The sequence below is a fragment of the Echinops telfairi genome, unplaced genomic scaffold (assembly GCF_000313985.2).
Source record: "Echinops telfairi isolate 266 unplaced genomic scaffold, ASM31398v2 ScPeMD7_7420;HRSCAF=8458, whole genome shotgun sequence".
Lineage (NCBI taxonomy): Eukaryota > Metazoa > Chordata > Mammalia > Afrosoricida > Tenrecidae > Echinops > Echinops telfairi.
This window is the reverse complement of record NW_022111320.1, coordinates 25,320,813-25,337,030: the sequence shown is the minus strand read 5'-3', so window position 1 is coordinate 25,337,030 and position 16,218 is coordinate 25,320,813. Positions and strand designations below refer to the sequence as shown.

The following is a 16,218-nucleotide window of genomic DNA, read 5'->3' as shown; positions in this document are numbered from 1 at the left end:
ACAAAAAATATTTTTTGTTGTTATATGTAACAACAATTTTTTTATAAAGTTATAGGGGTATTTTTATAAAGTTATACAAAGTTTTATAAAGTTATAAATAGGGATATTTTTGTAAAGTTATACATTTCTCCTGAAATATTACATGAACATTTTATGGTCAGTCATTTTGGAGCCCCTGGGATAGTGTCACCGGTGTTGTCTACACCACTCCCCTACCTCCCTGTGAGGGCCCTGGAAACCACTATGCACCCAAACCAAGCCCACTGCCAGTCGGTTCGGACTAGTAGCGACAGCGCCACCGGGCTCCATGGAAACGACCGCAGCCGCGAATAATCTAAGAGGTGAAGAATAAATGCAATACGGTATCCTATGGGGTCCTAGAGCAGAAAAGGGAGAATAGCGGGGACACTGGTGAAGCCCGAAAACCACGTGGAGTTTAGTTAATGGTCAGACACCAGTCAATGATGGTTCCTTAGATGTGACGAAGGTGCAGTAATAAGTAGTAAAAATTGCCGCCTTCACAGCTTCTCTGTAGATCACGTAGAGATTACATTCTAGAAAACCTTATAGGGTAAGTCTTTGTCACATGGAGTCACGATGAATCGAAAGTCAAAGCAGTTTCTTTCGTTTTTGGAAACAAGGATTCGCCACAGCGCAACCTTCACAAAAATGAGATAGGGTGCAAATCACGTGGGAGACTCACGACTTAGCACCTAAGCGTGAGGTGTAGTTATTGTGCTTTTATGGAAAATGAGAGCGAGAGCTCCAACATTTTGCTATGTTAATCAGGAGAAACAAAGAGAACTTACAAGCAGAGCGGCGCCAGGGCTTTCCGCGACTAAAGGCGACACTCAACGCAGCGCAGCCACGCCGCGCGTGGAGGCGGGGCGCGGAGGGACGCCGAGGGACGCCGACGTGGGGCGCGGAGGGACGCCGACGTGGGGCGGGGCTAAGACTCCGTGCCTCCCCAGAGGCGTGTCTGGTCCGACCGGAAGTCGCGTTTCCCTGGGCGGGGCGGGGCGGAAACTGTGTGCGGCGGTAGGCGGCGACAGCGCCCGAGCAAAGATGCTGTGGATGTTGCTAGACGACGCGAACGCGAACTAGCGACGTCACTTCCTCGCCCGCGGTCAGCTCGCTCATCAGGCCGGAACCCAGGGTCCCAGAGCGAGAGTGGGCACGGGGTCGTCCTCTGAGCTCCGGCACGGCAGCTAGCCCTGCGGCTGGAGTCGGAGCCACGTCACTTGCAGGCAAGAACCTAAACAACAAGCGGGGTGATGGCTGCGGACAAGGCTCCAGGTGAGGCTCCCCGGCCCCACTGGGTGAGGCAGCGGGACACGCTGGGACCCTGCGCGGGTGGGGGGGGCGAGTAGGGGAGTCGGGAGTGGAAACTAGTGAGAGGTTAATATTGACATGCATTTCTCTTCCTCGTCCCTTACTTTGACCGTCGCTTCCGTGAGTCATTGAGGTCCAGATCTGGGAGATTCTTAAGTACTGCATGAAGCCGATAGTGATCGACGTTGCCTTGCTCTCCGGGCATGTCTGGGCCTCAAAGTTTATTTTACCGCTTCCCAGACGTTTCCGCATCCCCTTGTCAGAGACACGGTTGGGAAATTTACACCCCGGCCCATAGCTGCCTGAAGACTTCAGGCGGAGGCTCACCTAGGCGGTTTCGGGCACAACAGGCTGCCCCTGGTCAGCGACTTTCCGAGAACTCAACTTGGTGAAAACCTGAAAATGTAGGGCCCTCACTGCGTGCGTTCTGTGTTCAAATTCCTCAACACTAAGTAGTTGATCTCAGTTGCTGTCTATATGGATTATAGTTTCATACCTAGAATCCCCATTAAAATAAAAGGACCTCCCTCTCTCTGGGAAGAGTTCCTGTAAGGATTGGGTGTTTTCTCTAGCATCCAGGTTTTATGGAAACGAATTTTAAGCTGAAGGATTTGGAAGTGGTTTGTAGGTTTTTGGTTGTTTTTTTTCTTAAGTGACATTCGTTTAAAAAGAAAAATTACCCAAAAATCTCAGAAGATTTTAATAAGCCCAGATGTAGATGATGACGAATGAATTTAGGTACAAAATTAAAGGACGCCGATCTTTTTTTTTAATTAGTTGGGATTTAGCATGTATATCATATTCCATATGTCAGTCATGTCACGTGGAATGTACAATTGTCCCCACAATCAGTTTCCAAACGTTCTTTTGCTACATGGAGGACGCTGCTCTTAAAATGCAGTTAGGGATGAATACAATCATTAGAAGCTGTCTTTCATAATCCTCTTCTGTTAAGAAATACGTCGGAGTGCCAGGTTAGAAGGTGAGAGTACGAATGTGTGCTGTAGAATTTTGGATGTGTTTTTCGGGGAGCACTTCTGATGAGGTGGCATGTGAGTGGAGACCTGAATGAAGTGAAAGTCGGAAGCTAGGTGCCAGTGTGGACAGGGAGAGTATCCAGAGTAGGGAACAAGCCTGCCCTGTCCAAAGCTGGTCAAGGAGGCCAGCGTCTTCCTTCTTCATTCAGGACAGTAGCTCCGTTCCCGTGTTTACCATTTCTACTTGCCCATACCATTGCATCGACCCGGAATGGCTTCATTAGAGCTCCAGCCCATCCCGATTTCAAGCCCCACTTTCCTCTACTTGTTCATTCATACACAGTGTTGAGTGTCAGGCACTTCCTTGTTGTGGGCATTAGGTGCTACGAAGATTCCAGCTCCTGGTCACTCTGTGTGACACAGAATGAAATGCTGCAGTCCTGTGCCATCCTCATTGGCAGGGCTTGACCCCAGTGTGGCCTTTACTGTGTCACTCCATGTCTTTGAGAGCTTCCTCTTCTCCACTGACCCTTGGAGCCCTGGTAGTGTAGCGGATTAAAAAATGAGCTGTCGTACACAATGTCAGCAGTTTGAACCTACCAGTTGCTCTGCAAGAGAATGATGAAGCTGTCTGATTCAGTCAATATTGAAATTCTCAGAAACTCAAAGAGGCAGTGCTACTCCACCCTGGAGGGTTGATGTTAGTCGGAATCCACTCGATTTTTCTAGAGCTCTGCTTTCCCAAGCATGATACCTTTCTCCAGAGATGGGTTCTTTAAGATAACATGCCAAAGGAAGTCAGAAAAAGCCTTACCATCCTCATTTTTAAGGAGTATTCTGGCTATACTTTTTTCCAAGACAGATTTATCCGTGTGTCTGGTGGTCAGTCAGTCTATGGCATACAGTCATGCATCACTTGATGCCCATGATAAACCAGTACAAAACCCACGGCCATCAATCCGATTCCAACTCATAGCAATTCTATGGAGGGTTTTTGAGACTAAATCTTCAGAAGCATAAAGCCTCATCTTTCTCCTGCGGAGCAGCTCAAGGTTTGACCTTGAGGTTAACAACCCAAACCCTAACCCATAGTGCCAGCCTTCACTGTTCCCTCTGTGACATGGTATGTGATTTCGACGTTGTGGAAACACCCTTTTGTAGTCTGGTTCTGAGTTTTTAAGCATCTCAAACAAGCTTTGTGCCTTAACACCTATTGTCAGTGTACGTACTAAGGGATTTGATTTTGTGTTTGGGACTCAATGCATATTAATAGCAATTTCTCCCTATCTGATGTAGGGATGTATCGCTTGCATTTTATTAGCCCTGTAGCTTTCAGTGGAACGGATCCTCTAACAACTTATAAAACTTTTCTCTTTTTTTTGAGGATCATTTTGATTTTAAAATAAGTCATGCCTAAATCATGAGCAATAACACTCACTGATTTCATAACCTTTTGCTTCACTTCTAAATTGATACTTCTTTGCCTCCTGCTGCTGCCATCACTAGCACTGGGTTTGCTGTGATTGGGAGCCAGGATGCACTTCACAGTAATATCTTCCAAAGAAAATTAAACCGAGATAACGCTACAACATTCAAGTCAAGTGCAGTCTTTGACAGCTTCAGTTTCTTTCTCCGTAGTTCATGATGTTGCTTATTAGTCTAGGTGTAAGTATTTTTCAGAATCCATCAGATGGCAGGAAGTTAAAGTTTAGGTTGAAGTATAATCCATACTGAAGGCTGAGGTCTTTGATCTTCCTCAGTAAGAGCTTTAAATCCTCTTTGCTTTCAGCCAGCAAGTTTGTCACCTGTATATCATAGGTTGTTAACGAGCCTTCCTCTAATCCTGATGCTGTGTTCTTTTCATATATCCCAGCTTCCAAGGTTATTTGCTCAACATTTAATATACGAAACAGGTGCTGGATCACTGTCAGAAACATTAAAAGACAGCTTTGATACATGCCCTGCCTTTGAGGGCTTACTGTCAGTCTGGTAGTGGAAACAAAGTTGTAACACTTGCGGATCTAACATAGTTGCACTTGTTCTTGGTAAGAAGTGTATAGAATGTTGAGTAGAAAAATAGTGCCCCCCCCCAAAAAAAAAAGTGTCCTGAGTGATGTGGGGGCTATTTCTCTAGGAGGCTTATGTTTTTAAGCCATGCTGTAGAACCCTTTTTTCCCACTTAGATCATAAAGTTGTGTGATTCCCTTAAGTATATTTGTTCCTTTTCTCCATTTCCATTTTAGCTACTGTGATTCTGGCCTTTTAATATGTTCCAGTTCACATCAGAGGCCCCCTGGTGGAACAGGGGTAAAATGCTTGGCTGCTAACTGAGAGATTAGGAGAATGCTTAGAAAGGAACAGTGAATAAGAAGATGGCCAAGGGCCTGTTTGAGATAGATTGCTCAGAGAAGGCCTCTGTCCAATGTGGCATTGGCCAACTCTATAGGGGGAAGAATGGTCCAGAGAGAAAGAACAACAAGCGTACAGACCTCTTGGTTGAAAAGGAGTTTTTCCTATTTGAACAATGTCCAGAAGACTACTCGAATATAAACTTCCTGAGGACAGAGATGTCTGTTAGTTATCTTTCTCTCCAGCACCTACGACAGTTGCTGGCATGTAGTAAGTGCCTTTGAACTTACTGACATGTAGTAAGTGCCTTTGAACAACAATGGTGGTTGACGTATGTGGCCTCTGGCCTCCCTGTGGTCTTGAGTCAGGAGTCAGACAAACCTCCACATTCTATCCTTCTTTGTTCAGACACCAACCATTCTTCCTACCCCACTCTGTAGCTATGCTGGGTTCAGTAAGTTGTGGCAGAGGCCACACAGAACTCACAGACAATACTCACGGTTAAGGGGGATTAATTTGGGAAATGAATAGGTTATCATAAGTCAAGATCAGCAGACATTCAGAGTCTGGTCATTGGTGTTCTCAGCCAGCAGCCAAGGCGCTCGCTCTCCAGTTCTTAGTCCCTCTGCCACTTGATCCTTTGGCCATTGCCCCCATGGGCAAGCCAGACCACCTGTCATTGTCCCACAGTTCCATAGACCCAGACCAGAAAAGGAGAAGGCACAGAGCTGCTCCTCTGAGTCTCCGTGCCACAGTCTGAGACGCAGCTGGTCACGGTGACAGAGATCTTCCAAGGCCCTCGGAGTTTTTCTCTTCTCTGCCTCTGCTTCAAAGGTGATTCATCCTCACAGGCAGAGAAGCAGTATGAAGACTGACCAGTCCCCTCTGTTAGTGTGATACACACCCTATTTGCATAGTCCCACCCAATCACTTGGCAGGTGTTACAGAGACCAGGGTAGACGAGCCCTATCAAGAAATTTCACCCCCCACAGTAAGTACTCTACAGTTACAGCGTGAAGAGTAAAGGAAGCGGGTGAGAACTAAGTCACATTGAGGCAGAGGCCAGCTCCTGTACAGCCTAGTTAGACTTGAGAGTTTGACTTTATTTAAAGATTGGAAAGCCAAGCAGAGTTTTCACAGGAGTTTGATGTGATCGGATGGGCTGCTCCTGGAGAGGAATGATGAAGCATCAGGAACATGGATTTTATTGTTGGGCAGCCTCACTCGTTTCATCCTAGCTCCATCCCACTGCCATAGAGTCCCTTCTAACCCCTTAGCTACCCTGCAGCACAGAGCCCCAGGGGGTTTGCAAGGCTATCATCTTTATGAAAGCAGACTGCGACAGCTTTCGCCCATGGACCAGCTGGTGGATTCAAACCATCGAGCACTTAGTCACTACACCACAGGGCCCATGCTTGCTCTGTCACTTAGTGTTTTGTGTGGCCTTCCAAATAAAATGAAGCTCACTGCCATTGGGACACTCCTGACTCACAGGGACCCTATAGAACAGTGTATAGCTGTCCGTTTGGGGTTTCTAAGTCTCATCTTTCTCCTTAGTGGTTTTGAACTACCAACCTTAAAGTTAGCAGCCCAACACCTAACCCACTATGGCCCTCCTTTGTGTGGCCTTGGGCAGGTTTTTTTAAAAATCCACACACACCCCCCGACACACACACTATCATGATCCCAATTCTACCTTGCAAGTCTAGCTAGACCAGAGGATGTACACTGGTTCAGATAGGAACTGGAAACACGGGGAATCCAGGACAGATGATCCCTTTAGGACTCGTGCTGAGAGTGGCGATACTGGGAGGGTGGAGTGGAATGGGGGAACCGATTACAGGGATCTACATATAACCTCCTCCTTGGGGGACAGACAACAGAAAAGTGGGTGAAGGGAGATGTCGGACGGGGCAAGATATGACAATAATTTATAAATTATCAAGGGTTCACGAAGGAGGAGGGAGCGGAGAGGGAGGGGGGAAAATGAGGAGCTGATGCCAGGGGCTTACGTGGAGAGGAAATGTCTTGAGAATGATGCGGGCGATGAATGTACAAATGTGCTTTACACAATTGATGTATGTATGGATTGTGATAAGAGTTGTATGAGTCCCTAATAAAATGATTAAAAAATTTTTTTTCAAACTCAACTGTCCTGTATGTGAAATGAAAATGATAATAGTATCTATAGGGAGACTTAACTGGTCACACGCACTGAAGAGTGCCAAGGAGAAATTGTACTTGAGAATAGTCCGGAGTAGGAAGAAAAGAGATGATTTTTCTAACCAGCTGCTTTCATCGATTTTAACTAATGTACCGTGCTTTACTGTGCTTTTGAATTATGTGGCTTTTCTGTAACTTGTCAGCCCGCAGATCCTACCCTCTCTTGAGTTGTATTGTAATCAGATTCTGAAGGGAAAGTTATTCTGGTCGGGGAGGGAACCATCCAAAAGCAGCACTGAACAAGGCCGTGGAATGCTCAGCAGGTCTGTGACCTCGTGGAACGGAAAACTGGTACGAAACCACCGCCACTTTTGATTAAGAAAACACCAGCGTGTTTTAGGGTGGTTTATTTGCCTTGACTCGGACCGAGGACAACAGAAGCCCAGGTTGGAAATGTTCCAGAGAGAGGGTGGGGGCAGGTTTACTACGAAAAGCTTGGTAGCATCATGAAAGAGGGAAAGATGGGCGCTTATGACCAATGTGTAGTCAAGAGAATTTAAAGTTGGATGTGAACTTTTGAGCCAGGATATCCAGAAAAATGATAGAAAGAGCAAACAAACGGGGAGATTTTGAACCCAGGACTGACTTTATAATAAGTCTGTAAGGTAAGAAGTGGGCCTCTCTCATTGCCTCTGTTCAGCACCACTCCAGCTCACCCGCACTGCGCTTTGTGTGTGCTCCAGACTTTCTGTGCCTCCCCAACCACATGTTGACTTAAAGATACCTGAAATATGCAGATGAGAAATAGGAAGGGGCTTCAGAAAGTTCGTGGAAACATGGAATTAAAAGATAAAAATGTAAAATTTACTTCTCTATAAGCTCTATCAAGGTCGAGGTACTTTTATAAGTAACGATACTTATAAAAGTTACTCCATCCCTAAAATACTGGAAACAACCAAAAAAAAACCTCATTGCCATCAAGTCGATGCTGCCCCATAGTGACCTCCTCAAGGGCAAGGTAGAACCGCCCCTGTGAGTTTCTGAAGCTGTAACTTATTACAGGAGTAGAAAGCCTTGTCTTTCTCCCAAGGAGCTAGCTGGCTGGTGGTTTCAAACTGCTGACTTTGCAGTTAGCCGCCCAACACGCAACACTACACCACCAAAAAAACCCTGAGGGCCATGGGAATTTCACCCTGTCAATGTTGTCTTGTTACATTAACTGAAGAAAATTGGATACCCTTTAGACATTTTTTAAGCTGGGAAGCAAAAAGAAGTCAGAAGACCCAAATCAGTACTGTAAGGGGATCGCCAATGATTTCTAATAGAGATTCTTACCAGATTGTCCTTGTTTGATGAGAGGAATGCGCCTGCAGCATTGTGGTGGAGGAGGATCTGATGAACCCTCCTGAGTGTTTTTAGCTAAAGTGTTGACCAACTTTCTCAAATCACTCTCATGATAAGTTCATGTGACTGTTCTTTTTAAAAAATTATTTTATTGGGGGCTTGTGCAACTCTTATCACAATCCATACGTACATCCATTGTGTCAAGCACATTTGTACATTTGTTGCCCTCCTCATTCTCAAAACAGTTTCTTTCTACTTGAGCCCGTGGCATCAGCTCCTAATTTTTTCCCTCCCTCCCCGCTTCCCTCTCCCTCATGAACCCTTGATAATTTATAAATTATTGTTATTTTGTCGTCTCTTACACTGCATGTGACTGTTCTTTAGCCCTGCGGAACGTCAACAAGTAAAATGCCTCAAGCACCCCTAAAACGGTTGCTTTGACTAAACCACTTCCGTCTCCGGTAGCGGTCGCTTTGACTTTGCTTTGTCTTCAGGATTGTACTGGTAAAGTCCTGTTCCATTTCCTGTTACCAGCTATTTGAGGAAATCCTTCAGAATCTTGATCCCACTTGTTTAAAATTTCCATAGAAAGTTCTGCTCTTGCCTGCAGCTGATCCGATTTCTTTGGGACATAAACTTTTCTGAAAGCATTCAGTAATTTCACCCTTCCAGAAACTCAGTGCCCCTGAATGTGACTACCCTTCACTCCCTCCTTTCTTCCATCTGACCCCTGTTTAGGAAGGTCAATGGTGGTGGACTCCTTTGGAAAAGAATAGTGATAGAGATGAGTTTATGAATTCCCAGATTCCATCAGGATATTACATCTAGAGCAGTGGTTCTCAACTTCCCTAGTGCCGCACCCTTTAATACACTTCCTCATGTTGTGGTGACCCGCCCCCCCCAACCATAACATTATTTTTGTTGCTACTTCATAACTGTAATTTTGCTGTTATGAATCAGACGATCCCTGTGAAAGAGCCATAATTTGACCCCCAAAGGGGTTGCGACCCACAGGTTGAGAACCCCTGATCTAGACGCATATGATGGCCATGTGCTCTTATGGATGATGATAATTTTGGTCATCTGCTCAAAATTTTCCACCTTAACAAAATAATTTCTGACCTATCTTTTGCCTACTGTACCCCAGAACCTGAATTAGCCATTTCCAAGGACCCCTGATAGTTAAGTATAATTTAATAGCTGGAAATGTTGAATGATACTACTAAATATATAAATCTAAGTCTACATAAAATTTATTTTCTTCTATAGTTCTCTCAAATTCAAATTTTTAGATATTGATAAGTGTATTTAAGCCAAATAAATGCAAAATGATAAATATGCTCATATTTGGTATCCTTAGAAACTTTAATTATAAAAGATTTCAACCATCCAATTAATTAAAAGTGAAATGAATATCCGTATACCCATGACCTAGTTCCACAGTTACTATATTTTGCCAGATATGCTTCCTCTCTCTCTAGCTACAACTTTTATGTTGGATCATTATGAAGTGCTAACACACATATTACAGCTTGACATTTATGTCTGCACGTTTCTTAGTATGTCAAAATACATTTCCTGGAAGTAGGGATACTCACCTGCTGAGCCACCAAACCAGGACTGTGCTGTAAAAATAGGAATCGGATGCATTAAAACTTCTTCATTTGTCTCCAAAATGTTCTTGAAAACTGCTTTTCTCATCAGGAGCAGTCATAACATTGTATTTTGTTAGGTTTCTTGATATTTAATGCCTATTAATCTCCTTTCCCCCACTCCCCTGCTGTAGGATATTGACTTTTTGGAGAGATTACTAGACACTTTAACTGTAAATAACATCCTCCTTCCCCGAGAAGGTAATTTTGTAAACGTGCTATACTAAAGTTTTATAACATGTTGAGAGAAAAAAGTCATAGCAGCGCTTACAAAATTAAAAAACCCGCCAGAGTGGAGAGGAAAGATTGGTAAGCAAATACAGGTGGTGTGCGGTTTGATAGATGCTGATGGAAGCCGAGATTGTGGCCCTTAGACACCGCTCGAGTCTGGAACTGAGCTCAGCCCCAGGCATCAACTTTTAGCTGAACAATACACAGAGTATTAACACCAGAGAGAGCTCACTCCTCAGTCCTGTCAACCATGTGCGACCAAAAGGACAGCACTTGTCCCCCACACAGCTCGGGAGACAGAAAGGAGCAAGAAAGAAGGACAAATGGGAACTGGGAGCCCAGGGAGGAAGAGGACCAGTGCTGTTCCACCGGGGGGATTACAGCAAATGTCACCAAACAAAATGTGTATAAATTGAATGGAAAACTAAGTTGCTCTTTCACCCAAACTGCAATTTTTTAAAAAAAATCTAAAGCAATATTGCATAGAGCTACCAGAATCCTGGTATACAATCGTGAAAACCACGTCATTTTGAATAAATAGAAGTGAATAAATATGTTAATCTTTAAGTTCCTCTTCATATCTTTCACTTAGTATTTGTTTATTGATATCCATTGAATACTATTGAATCTTATTGAATATCAATAAGAATCTATTGGTTTTTTAATGGCTTGAAACGATATAAACTTACATTTTGAAGCCCCATAGTAAAATATTAACTGTAGGAAGTAAAGAACTAAAGGAAAAAGATCTTTTCTTGAAAATCATTGGAGCTATCTATTGGCAATTATGGGTTATTGGGTGAGGTGAAGACTCATCCTCCAATTGGATTTGAATTGTTAACATTCTGTACTAGAATGTGCCTCTGCTTTCAGTTAACTGGCTTTCCGCTTTGGAAAAGGGCCCACACTCCTTTCTACGTGGTTCATACCTAACGACATTTACCTGGTTAGAAATGAAGCCTGTTGGCTTGAAGAGTGTCCAGGTTTGTGGGTCAAAGAGCTCCTCTGTTCGCCTGAGTCAGCCGTGTTTGTTGGGTCAGAGGAGACAGAAAGTCAAGCCTTTGAAGGACCCGTCATCATGTTCGCTTTCAATTGGCAGTGGAGACTCCTTTTGGACAAATAAAGAAACGTTGTGGAATTATGTGCAGACTCTATCGGGTAAGAAATGAGTTAGAAATAATGACTTTAAAAGCTGATTTTAGAAGAATTATCCATTCCTTGTAGACAAATTGAGTACAGAAAAATACAAAGGGAACTAATAATCCCAGTTTTGTGTATTTAAAAAAATTTGTTTTTAATGTCAACTTTCACCCGACAGTAAAAAGTTTAAGTAAAATGGTTGGTTAGCATGTAAAAGGTTATTTCCATGTTACCACCAGCTGTAAGATTGACAGTTCAAACCCACCAGTGGCTCTGTGGGAGAAAAGTGAGGTGGTTTGCTCTCCTAAAGATTTGCAAGGCCTCAGAAATGCTGTATAAGGTTGCTGTGAGTCAGAGTCAGCTCGGTGGCAGTGGGTTTATTTTGGTTAGGGCTACAGCACAGTGAGCACACCTACCACCTTGCCTCTGGTGGAAAGGAGAAGCATAAACTCAGCTCCATGCTGAATTGTGAGGTGTTCCCCTCTGCTCTCTCTTCCTGCGAAGGTCTCTGGCAGGCCATGAAGTTCCATTACAGAATGTCATCTGATCTCGGGAGCGCGTGCTTGGAATGAGCACTAAAGATGGCTTGATGGCAAGCTAAGAATTTAATAAGTTGAGGATTGAGCTTCTGTGCTTTCTGCGCTTCTGGAATCTTGCATTCCATTTTAACACATTATGAAAGTAATTTTTTTAAAGTAATTGATCCTTATTGTTGTTTTGTACCTGCAAAAGTTTGCAAAACAAATGTTTTGCAAATGTATAAATAATCCTGGCTTATATAGTTAAGCATCAATTGTATATTGTTGTGTTAGGTCGGGTTCTCTAGAGAAGCAAAACCACTGATGTTTGTATAGGAAGAGATTTATATCAAGAAATGGCTATACACAGCTGTAGAAATAGCTGTCTATTCTAGTTCAAGTCAGGCTATTGATTCATGGAAACTGATGAGTAAGAAGCAGGAAGACAAAGACGAAGCAGCAGGAGGTACAGGCTGGGGATGCAGAGGTCCAAAATCCAACATAGTTATTCTCCTGGTGGTTCCTGGGATCAGCAGGCCATGGAACAGGAGATGGAAAATCAGATGCAAGATCCAGCTCCAGCAGAAGGTGAAGGGCCAACGAGGATTCGACTCTGCTCAGTCTCTTTCTTAAATATAAGACTTATGACACCAAGAATGTCAGAAGGAGATGTCAGAGAGACTCTAAAACTTGCTGTCAGTTATAAAGTAGCCAAAGCACAAGGAGAAAGGATGAAGTCAAAGAGCTGAATAGAAAATTTCAAATGGCAGCTTGAGAGGACAAAGCCAAATTTTATAATGAAATGTACGACCTAGAACTAGAAATCCAAAAGGGAAGAGCACGCTCCGCATATCTGAAACTGATAGAACTCAAGAAAAAGTGTAAGCTTCAAGTTGCAGTCTTGAAAGATTCTCTGGGAAAAATACTGGATGATGCAGGAAGTATCAAGAGAAAATGAGAAGAATCCACAGAGTCACTGTAACAAAAAGAGCTCGTCCACATTCTACCCTTCAGGAGGTAGCATATGAGCAAGAACCAATGGTGCTGCAGGAAGAAGTTCAAACTGCACTGAATGCTTTAGCCAGAAACAAGGAAGTAATGGGCTACCCACTGAAATATTTCAGCAAGCTGAAGCAGCACTGGAAGCTGCTGTCTGTGCCAGGAAATTTGTAAGATGCTACTTGCCATCTGAGAAGAAGAGATCCATCTTGGTGCCCCTTCAAATAAAAGTCACCCAACGGGATGCTGACACTATAAAGCAATATCATTGACACCACACACGAGTTATATTTTCTTGAGCCATCCAACAACAGTTGCAGCAATACATTTGACAGGGAACTGCCAGGTTCAGCCCGGACTCAGAAGAGGACATGGAACAAGGGATTATGATAGCTGATGTCAGGTGTATCTTGGCTGAAAGCAAAGAATACCAGAAAGGTGTTTTATTGACTATGCCCAGGCAGTTGACTGTGTGGACCATAATAAAGTGTAGATAACCTTGATAAGAATGGGAATTCCAGGTCACTTCATTGTGCTCATGAGGAACTTGTGCATGGATCCACAGGCAGTAGTGTCCTCCCACCATTTTTGTTTAAGCTGTATGCTGAGAAAATCATCAGAGAAACTGGATTATACGAAAAAGAATGCAGCCTCAGGATTGAAGGAAGGCTTATTAACAACCTGCAATATGTAGATGACACAACTTTTCTTGCTGAAAGTGAGGAGAAGGTGACGCACTTCCTGTAGCCTTCAAAGTACTGCAGAGCAAGGATCTTAATTTGAAGACCAAGGTGCACTTGACCCAAGCCATGGTATCATATGCATATGAAAGTTGAACATTGAATAAAGAAGACCAAAGAAGAATCAATGCATTTGAATTGTGCTGGAAAAGAATATTGAAAGGACCATGGACTGCTAAAAGAACAAACCGATTTGTGGTGGAAGATGTATGACCACAGTGGCTCCTTAGAGGCAAGGATGCCAAGACATGGTTGCTATGAGTCAGAATTGACTCCAGAGCAGTGAGTTTGTTTGATGCATGCTAACCTGGCACCTGGGGCTGTATTTGGAGCATTTCTTGAGGCAGATGCTTTGCGAGATACTTCAGAGTCCCAGGAAACACCCTCCCCATCCATTATTGCCTATAGACCTATAAACTACAAAACCACACTCACTGCCATTGAATCAGAGCTGACTCAGCAACCCCATAGGACAGGGCAGAACTGCCCTTGTGAGTTTCCAAGACTATAACTCTTGACAGCAGCAGAAAGCCCTGTCTTTCCCTTATCTAGAACTATTATTAGACTTGAATCAAAAAGAGACCCCAAAGGTGAGGTTCAGGTGGTGACTTGGGAAGAACTGTGCTATACTCCTAAAGAGCTACTTGGATTTTCTAATATATACAAATAAAAATCTAGAGATGGGTGTGCAGTCTCCACTAAAGCCCAGTAACAGGCTATCAGCTGTTTTTCAAAAGGGGAGCGGTTACCTGCAGAGGATGTCAGAGCTTTGCTCCAAAATCCTGAGTCCGCTCTGTGGATCACCAGTAGGGACCTGCCAGAGACTCCAAAATGCCTATCTATCTGCCACTGCCACTTCTGAATCAGCCTGATCATATAGCCCAAGTGGCAGAGTGGCTTTCACGTGCGCCTGTACCTGTTGACGAGCGTTGGCCTGTTCTGGGCCCCACTGGCAGCTGGCAGCTTTTCGAGTCACTTGATAGACTGGCTGGAGTAGTACACCCAAATGAGGGATCTGTTGCCTCCAAAGTGCAAAGGGGCCCACCAGGGATTGTGCCTCCATTTCAGTTGTGGGAGGGGCCACATGCAGTAACTTTTCTTTCACTTTAGGAGGGTTATCTATCTCAACATGCCCCACACCACTGGACCCCCTAGAAATTTCACTGAGGTGAAAGGCACCTGAATTGTTGTTGGAAATTTCCCACCCTCTAGCATGCAGATTTTTTTACCAATAAGTTTAAACTTGTTGATACTTCTTCCTTACCTGCAGCATAATGTTATCAATATGATTCAGAACCAGTGTGAACATTTTGTGGAGGAGGAGAAAGGCGGTCAACGTCTCAGCACTAAATTATGGCATAAACCCAGAGAGTGGACATAACTCTGGGGAAGAGTTTAAAAAGTGTATTGTTGCCCTTGCCAACTAAAGGCAAATGTCTGTGGTGGGCTTTTGAAGCTGGAATTGGGGGGAGCATTGGCCAGACCAGTAGGTGCATTCCAGGTGCTGGAAGAGCTATTGATTTGCCCAGGCAATGAAACCACATCTGGAACAGCAGCTGCAATTGGAGTCACAACCTGGTTAAGTTTATGATAGTGTACTGTCATTTGCCAAGATCCATCTGTTGTTTTGCACAGGCCAAATAGGCGAGTTAGATTGGGGATATAGTGGAAATTACTACCTCTCCATCTTCAGGCCCTTAATGGTGACACTAATCTCTACAGTCCTTCAAAAAATAGGCATTGCTTTTGTTTTACTGTTTTCTTCCCCAGCACCACCAGCGGCCTTTTTACAAGAGTGAGTATTCCCTGGGGAAAAGGAAATCAGACTTTTCAGGGATTGCTAGACACTGGTTCTGAATTGGCATTAATCCCAGGAGGCCCAAAACCTTTTGAAGGCCCCCCAGTCAGAGTGGGACCTTAGGGAGGTGAAGTTATTAATGAGTCCTGGTTCAGGCCCATCTCACAGGGTGTCCAATGTGTCCCCAAACCCATCAGTTAGTGATTTCCCCAACTCCAGAATCCATTATTGGAATAAACATCCTCAATAACTGACAGAAACCCCATCCTGGATCCCTGAAATGTGGAATAAGGGCTTTTATGGTAAGAAAGGCCAGAACAGAAGCCGAGAACTGCTGTAATCTTAGTAGAGGAGGGTAGCTATCACCACTCCCTATTTCCACAAGTTTTTCATTTCATTCCATGTAGAAACTCAGTACCCCTAAAGCCATAACTTCCCACTTCCTCATTTTCCCTGATAACACTATTAGACTTTTGTTTCTATACATTTTCAGCAAGCTTTTTAAGTATGTTAATTTTGGGCTTTTGTATTTCTAAGCCTATGAAAGCTTTTATTCTTTGCCTGGGAATTACCTATGAACCCTTTTCAGTACTGTTTTTCTTGTAAAGTGTTATTATATTCTTAATGTCTGCTGCTCTCGGGGAGAAAGCTGTGGCAATCTGTTTCCATCAAGATTACAGTCTGGGAAACAGCTACCGGGCAGTTCTATTCTGCCCTGTTAGTGTCACTATGAGTCTCCTAGACAGTAATGCAGGGGTCCTCAAACTGTGGCCCATGGGCCACATGCGGCCCACTGAGGACATTTTTCCGGCCCGCCAGGTGTTTTTTGACCCGTTTTGTTTTTCACTTCAAAATAAGATATGCCCAATGCCCATCTGTAGACACATGGACATCCCTTGCAGAGGGGTAGTGGGGAGGAGATGAGTCACTCAGGGTTCAGTGTAGCAATAATGAAACTCACAACCTTCCTCTAGT

At 43.9% G+C, this 16,218-nt stretch overlaps 1 protein-coding gene across 1 annotated transcript in view; it reads left to right on the top strand.

Annotated features, from left to right (window-relative positions):
- The first annotated feature begins 1,137 nt into the window (after positions 1-1,137).
- The window catches only part of CNOT10 (CCR4-NOT transcription complex subunit 10), a 78,173-nt gene continuing 63,092 nt past the window's right edge, over positions 1,138-16,218 (top strand). Inside the window, exon 1 of the mRNA XM_045297678.1 lies at positions 1,138-1,296. Within this exon, the coding sequence (XP_045153613.1) occupies positions 1,275-1,296 (22 nt within the window). The 5' untranslated portion in view covers positions 1,138-1,274. The remainder of the gene's footprint in view (positions 1,297-16,218) is intronic.